We start from the raw sequence: 7,651 nt of genomic DNA on the forward strand, positions 1-7,651 counted from the left end.
CAGTTTGGCGTTTCACTCTTTGGTCGAATTTTCGGACTTCATTCTGTCTCCTGTACATCTCGATTTTGTGGAAAAGGCGTTTCTCCTCTCTCCTTTTCTCCCGATACCTTTCTCGTGCGCTATGCTACTGATTGTAAACTAGCCCTATATGCCGCGTTTTTTTTTTTATTCGGTTGCAGCACGACATTCCTGATCGTAACATGGATTCCTTGGTGGAGGTCTCTGGTACCCAAGTACTGATTTTGCGGTTCTTTGCTTGGAGTAGGCAATATTTTGCCATTGTGCTGATATGTTATCGGGACAAGAAGTGCTTTGATTAAGCAATTGGGCCAGCTGAGTGTAATTTTCTGTAGCTATCTGTTGTGATTGCAGCTTACCGATGTCCAACTTCCGTGTTGTGGCTATTCGTACTTTATTTGCTGCGTTTAATCTGGCACGTACCTTTGCTGCAACATGGTGGTGGCGGAGTCTATGATGTTTGCACCTCGGAACCATCGCTCGATGAATGTCTTCCACCAATCACAACGTGATCATTTTGATTTCTTGTTCTTTGATATGGCAACAGCCAGGTGCCCTTATAAATATCGAAATGCTTAAATCTGGTACTGCTAACTACCATGTCTTTTGCCGTTGCGAAGTCTATCAGCCTCATTCCAGTTTCAGATGTTTCACTATGGAGACTGAATTTGGGCTAAAGATATTCTCCTTAACAAACTTGGCATTAAAATCGCCTAAAATAATGTCGGCCTTGTACTTTTTAAGTACATATGCCAATGAGTATACTGCAACTTCTCTATAAAGAGTGCGAATATTTCAGGTACAGATTCGCAGATCATGGTCCTTAAAACGTTTGCGGGGGTTGTCATCTTTAGAGAGGTTTCTTTATATTTTCTTTCGTTTTTTCATAATAGTCTGCTTTTTCTAGGGGAGTGTAACTAACCTGACGCGCAAACACAAGTTTTTAACGTCGTTATGGGCGAATGTGCGGCATATGTTAGCTCACTACCTTTAACGGGTGTTAAAGGCAGTCCACTGAAATAGGAACCAAGATAAATCCTGGACTTTGCCATGTTAAAGCCGGTCAGGACCGTTCCTTGGTATCTTTCCTCACCTACGTCACAGCTTCCACGTAAATGCTGTAGTAACAAGTAAAAAAGTATCAGCCGGCTTTGCCGACAGAGATATACCCTCAGCCTTTGTGAATTGAAACTTTCATCTACGGATAGATTGACACAATAAGGAGAAAATCGATATCGGCCGTTTTAGAAGTCAAACTAAATTTGGACAAAATATTAGGAGATCCAAAGCTTGGACCAAATTGGTTGCCCCCTTCAAGTGATATCGTGCATACAATTTAAGTGACATTTTTTAATTATTGGAGGGAAGTGCAAGAAATTGTTGCCAATCTTCAACAAAAATCAAAGTGATTCGAGAGCAGGTCTTAATCCGAAATTTTGTGTGATAGGTATCCGAAGGAGTGGACAACAATTGTCCATATTCGAACCTGATCTGCATCTGGTAGGTATAATAGGATGTGGAAATTATGGACCAAATCAGTCGCTCCCTTCAAGACTTATCGTGCGAACAATTTTTCCGAACATTTTTGAACTTATGAGGAGGAGGTACCTGAAGGAGTGGACCGATATGGCTTGCCTTAAAACTTAAACGATGTTTGGACAAAATATTACGAAGGCCAAATTTTGGACAAAATCGGTTGGTCCGTTCGGGAGTTATTTTGCGCTCCAACCACTACACACGATGTCATAGGGGTTTTTTGAACCTTTCAGACTATTTTCTCAGCAAGTATGGACTTACCCCATGATGAAACTTGTACCGTCGTACAGGGGGCGGTGAATACAAGTTGTTACAACAAAAACCAAAGCGATTCGAGAACAGGTCCTAAACTGAACTTTTCCGAACTTTTGTGTGGGAGGTACCCGAAGGAGTGGACCTATTGTGTTTATATTGTAACCTCATCTAAGTCTGGTAGAAATTTCACGTTGTGCAAGGGAAGGGAATTTGGTCCATACTCCCTTCAAGAGTTATCGTGCGCAAAAATTTTCCGAACATTTTTGAGCTTTTGTGGGGGAGGTACCGGAAGGAGTGGACCGATATAACCCATCTTCGAACTTAAACTAAGTTTGGACAAAATATTACGAAAGCCAAATTTTGGACCGAATCGTTTAATCCGTTCTATAGTTATCGTGCGCTCCAGCCAGACAGACGGACGGACTTGCCAAAATCACTCCAAATTGTTTGAAACGGATTTCGTCCACACATACTTGGGGTCTAAAACCATTATTTCGATGAGTCACATTTTGGGCGTATGAAAATGTAGATACCCTCGTTAGCATAAATGCTGAGGGTGTAAAAAGAGACTCACTCCATTGCCCGACATATACTAAAATACCACACATCTAAGGGTCGACATCCCTATTGTGGACACTCAAAGTCATTTTTTAGTGCCAGCAGCTTTGTAGTAAACATTGTCGGAGCCAGAGTTTATTAAAACCCAATGACTAGCATCGGAACTCCCACGACTACTTTATGCTTTCTAGGAGAGAATTCCAGCAACAACGAAGAAAATAGAGCTGGTAAAACAAGTATCCCCACCACAATGGAAGCGAGAAACGACATACATACATACATACACCAAATAACGGTCATCTTTGGCATCTTCGGAACGTAAAGTTTAATAACACAACAACTTTTTAAACAGCAAATAATAACAAAAACACAACATACAAGGCTAAGAGCGAAAAATACCAATGCTAGCACAAGAAATTTCTGTAGAAAATGCCGCTAACCGACATCTTTCGTCTATGATGACCTCCAGCCTAACTTACCTCCACTGACACCACCACCACCACAGTGCTGTTCTTCTTGTCTATCTAAGGAGTAAGAAATGGGACAAGAACACACAAAAACGAAAAACAAACAAGAAAAAAGAATTGGAGAACCAAAGTAAAGTACAATGAGGGTGACTAAATAATAATAAACTTCGCTCGTACTTTCACTGATACTACACTTCAGTGGCATGGCCTCTAACTAACAGCCACCAGCCACTGGACGTAGCCAAATATGCCAAAGGAGGAAAAGTCAAATGTTGACTACAACACTGGCAAGTGGACGAGTGAAAAAACACTGTGTTTTACAAGATAAGCGGAAACTAGCCAAGATGGAATTAATTTTCCGCTTTGAACAAACAAGCGGAAGTAAATAAGTAAGACTAAGGACTAGCTCCTATGAAAACAAACATCAAGTCATGGATGAGTCTCATGTTTGGCTGTTGATGCTGGGCAAAATCTTAATATGGGTGGCAAATCCAAATAAAACAAAAATCAAAATTAGTATATGCGAGTCGAATAGTAAGAGTGGCGTGGTGTATACGTGTAAATAGAATTATTGTGTGTTTAAAAACACATCATGTCCATGGTCATTTGAAGATTAAGAAAAGCAGTTTAAGGCGACTACGTTCAGTTTATAAATCATTTTACAACATTATTTACATTTAGATTTCATAATTTACTGAATAACTAATTAAAAAAATTCAACGACAATTTTTTATTGAAATATTGTTTTATGTTTTAACTTTATTGCAAAGCAGAATGCCTCTTTTTGTTTCTCCACAATGCTAATCCCTGGAATTGTGCGTTTGTTGTCGTTTTATCCAACAGAGAATATTGACCCAGATGAAACCACAAACACCCATATAAATGACACGGAATCGTGGAGCTATTAAGACAAAATTGAATAATTGAGCTGGCAGCCAAAACATACACGATCTTTCGAATGTTGGCAGGAATTTTTGTTTTAATTCCAGGAATTTATCGTCGGCACCTTCCATTACGGCCATTCCTATGGGAGAAGAAACGAAATTTTAAGAGATTTCTTTGCTTCTTGCTTACCACAAATGTATTTATCTTACCAGTATAGAATACAGTCAACAGGTAGGGTGTCAACACAAACTGATCCAATACTAATTTTTTAATAATAATTTGTTTCGATGTTCCAGGAAAAGTGCCATCCAGCCATTTGTACCTTTTGTCCATAAACAAGTACATATTAATAGATTCCAAGGCATTTTAACATGCAAAAGTGTATTAAAATCGTGCAACATTCATTGTTGGTGTATATTTATGTATGTGTGAGTGCTCTTATGTGTTTAATTATGTGTATATATGGGTGCATTTCGGTACTTATACCCAACAAACAAAACTAAGCTTCAATTTTAATTTTCCAAATTATCCCATCCCCATACCAATTCATTTATTTTGTTGAGTAGGTAAAGTTATATTCTGTGTACAGTGCATGTGAATTTATTGTTCTTGTGTACTCAGAACTGGTAATGCCAAAGTTTTGTTTAAAAACAAAATCGATAAAAAATGTACAGCAATGAATGGTATTTTAAGAAAGAACATAACAAATAACCCCTGCGATACATTAGATAAGGTTAATCTGGCTATACCCAAGTTATTCGTTTGGACGCTGATAAATTTAGAATATAAGATGGACATAAATGGATCTTCATATTATTAACTGCTATTAGTCTTACAATATTTAAAATGTCAATTCCATTGCATATACAGTGACACAGAAAAGTATACATACACCCTACAAAAATGCAGTTTAGGCTAAATCGTTGGGTTTTTTACAGCAACAACTGCACTGTGTGGCTCCTTGGTGACAAAATAACCATAATTACACAATTTGATTCCCAAAAATTATTTTCTTTTCTCTAAAATATATCTCAGACACCCAGAGACATAAGCCAAAACTAAAAAAATGTATAAATTTTGCTACTAATTCCATAAATTTTACGATAATACTCGTATTTCCTTGGGTGTATGTATACTTTTCTGTGTTGTGAAAATTTAATTTCTTTAATTGTATTAAATATACGTATTAGATACGTCAAATGTAATCAACTGAATTTCCGATTAGTTTTTGACATATATGTATGTATGTGTATGAAACTGATATTTGAAATCCACAGGATTTCGTAAATGTAAACTTTTTATAATGGTGGAGGTATAAACATGAGGATTTCAATGTTTGAAATATGGCCAATCCAACAACATATGCTGTTTAACACAATATTGATAGAATTATTTTTTTTTTAGAAAAAGTTCAACACAATTATTTTACAGCGACTGGTGAAAAGTTTATTTTACATATACATATATGTATATGTATTTCCAAAAATAAGAAGGCATATTAGTTTTCCTTTCCTAAAAATTGCAGTTTTCGACTTGTTCGGTTTTTTTTTTTTGTAAAAGCCACAGAAATATGAAATTATGAATTTCACATGACATGGCACAATTACCAAGGTAGTGGTTTTGTCAAAATTTTTTTTACGTTGTTGGGGAAATTACAACAAAAAATTTTTATAAAGGGATTTGACTTTTCATATTCGAACAGCTGGTGTGACACCACTACCTTGGTAATTGTGCCATGGAAAAAAGTAAACTTAAATCACGAAACTAAAAGTGAGCTTTTATGTTAACGACAGAGTGTAGACGCAATACAAAGTGCATCATGTTAATAACAGAAATGAGAAATGAGTTTATGTTTCCGTATAACACACATAGTGGACAAACATTTTCACTTCGATACGACGAACGTACTAACTAAAGTGCTCTAATCTTTATTGTTATTATTTATTATTACTATTAAATGTCTGGATGGCAGGGTGCGACGAACTGTGATGGTGCGAACGAAAAACACTAATCAAAACAAATGAATAAAATGCAATTGGGTGAAGAGCGAGCGAAGCCAAATCAATCTGTGAAGAAAACAAACCATTGGAACATAGTTGGAGCATAAATAACTGTTCCCATTACAGCATACCGACCTATGGTTGGATAATCAATGTCCTCTTTCTGTGAACTTTTTTCAACCTAAATTATTTGGTTTTTGTTGTGGTGAAAAAAATTAACATTAATGGAAGAAGTGTGTTTTATCGAAGAGAAAAGGTGTATTAGTGTTTTGTGTGAAAACCAGATTAGTTTTTCGATAGGCAATCACCTCGATGCCGCAATGGAACATCAACTTACCAGCACTTTTTTAGTCAGAAACTGTTGTGACATTTCGGCTCCTACATAAAGGCTTCCATAGACAACGCTGTTTGTTATAAACGGATGCTTTTTAAAGAGATTTCCCATAACATTAAATAAACGCGACATTTTTTTCTATAAATTAAAACTATTTTTTATTGGAAAAAATTATTGTGGTGGTCAATGGTACTCACTCTACTACTGTTGTTGCTGCTGACGCCTTAATCAACGGAATGATGATGTTTGTGCCCTCCTCATGTGGAAGCAATCACAACCATTTATTGGGTTTGACAATGAACAACAACAGCAGTTAGATTTTGTATGGGAAGCGCGGGGCAAAGATAAAATTTCTTATTGGACTGTTTTTTTTTATCTGGCAATGCCAAACTGATAACGAGCATTATTGCCAAATGTTAAATGGTATAGTATTGCCATTTGATGACAGCCCTAAACATTAGATTGGCAAAGCCATACATTCTACCGTTAATTTGTAAATTTAGTGTCATGCCCTCCTTTATAGAAAACAAGCCTAAAATAGTGCACATCCAAAAATAAGTTCTAACTTAATTAATTAAATTTTGTAATCGAGTTTTATGACCAAAGATTTGAATTAGAAAAAACGCATCAACAATAAAATACAAAAAACAACTTGCATTTGAGAAATGAAAAGTTCTATGACAGAGAAGCCACTCCACAGCCAATATGTCTGATGAACTGCTACCAACAGCGAAACGGGTCACATAATCGTGGTTGTGTGGGTTTGAATCTTCGGCTTGCCTTTTTCAATTGCAAAAACAATCTTAAGTCATTAAGCTCGATTCCAACGAGAAATTAATTAAAATTATCTTAGCCTCAATAGGCAAAATTTCAAAAAAAAAAGATAATTAATTAATAAAAGTGTGACATGAATTTTGATGTGAAAACGCCTCGAAATGATTATGATGACTGCGATATCTACATGAAGAAAGTTAAATGAAATATGTGAGAATCGTCGATAAATATGCTATTTGAATCAAGCAAAAGTCTCCTTCTTTGAACATCCACATAGAAAAGGCAACAATAAAATACATTTATGGTAAAAGAATAACGAATATCAAATCAAAATTGTAAATTATGACCAAAATTCTAAATTATGTGATAGAAGCTAAAACAAATAATACCCTTGTAATCTAAAGATAGGAGTAGAAAGGTTATTTTTTGGGCTCCATAAAGGCCTCGACACATAATAAGCATAGCATTATTGCTGAAGTCATATTTGATAAAAGAATAAACACCAAGTTCAACAAAAAAAAAAAAAAAGATTTCAGAATCACATTTGAATTAGGCCGAACTTGGTCTTTAGTTATTTACCAGATATGACTTTAGCAAGAATGTCATGCATGCTTCTTATGTGTCGAGGCCTTAATTCTTCTGGTATTTAATCAAGAGGTACAAATATGATAGAATTTAATATAGCTTCACATTTCAAGATACTGGGCAAACTCTGTCCAGCAAACAACTTTATTCAGTTCAGCCTGCTCATGTAAAAAGAAAACTGAATAGTGTATAAAGGACCGACCCAATAATGAACAATAGTAAAATTCCTCTATATCTCA

General features: G+C 35.9%; 1 protein-coding gene across 1 annotated transcript; it reads right to left on the bottom strand.

The window, feature by feature from the left end:
* Window positions 1–3,460: 3,460 nt before the first annotated feature.
* Window positions 3,461–6,422, bottom strand: LOC141401013 (mpv17-like protein). The gene is made up of 5 exons (XM_073980788.1): window positions 6,251–6,422; window positions 6,057–6,190; window positions 5,803–5,900; window positions 3,929–4,041; window positions 3,461–3,858 (listed from the first exon to the last, which is right to left on the bottom strand). The coding sequence occupies exons 2-5, from the start codon at window positions 6,183–6,185 to the stop codon at window positions 3,635–3,637; spliced, it is 564 nt and encodes a 187-aa protein (XP_073836889.1). The 5' UTR covers window positions 6,186–6,190; window positions 6,251–6,422; the 3' UTR covers window positions 3,461–3,634.
* Between the last annotated feature and the right edge of the window lie 1,229 nt (window positions 6,423–7,651).

Source organism: Musca autumnalis, unplaced genomic scaffold (genome assembly GCF_047663935.1).
Source record: "Musca autumnalis isolate F117 unplaced genomic scaffold, ASM4766393v1 scaffold_4, whole genome shotgun sequence".
NCBI lineage: Eukaryota > Metazoa > Arthropoda > Insecta > Diptera > Muscidae > Musca > Musca autumnalis.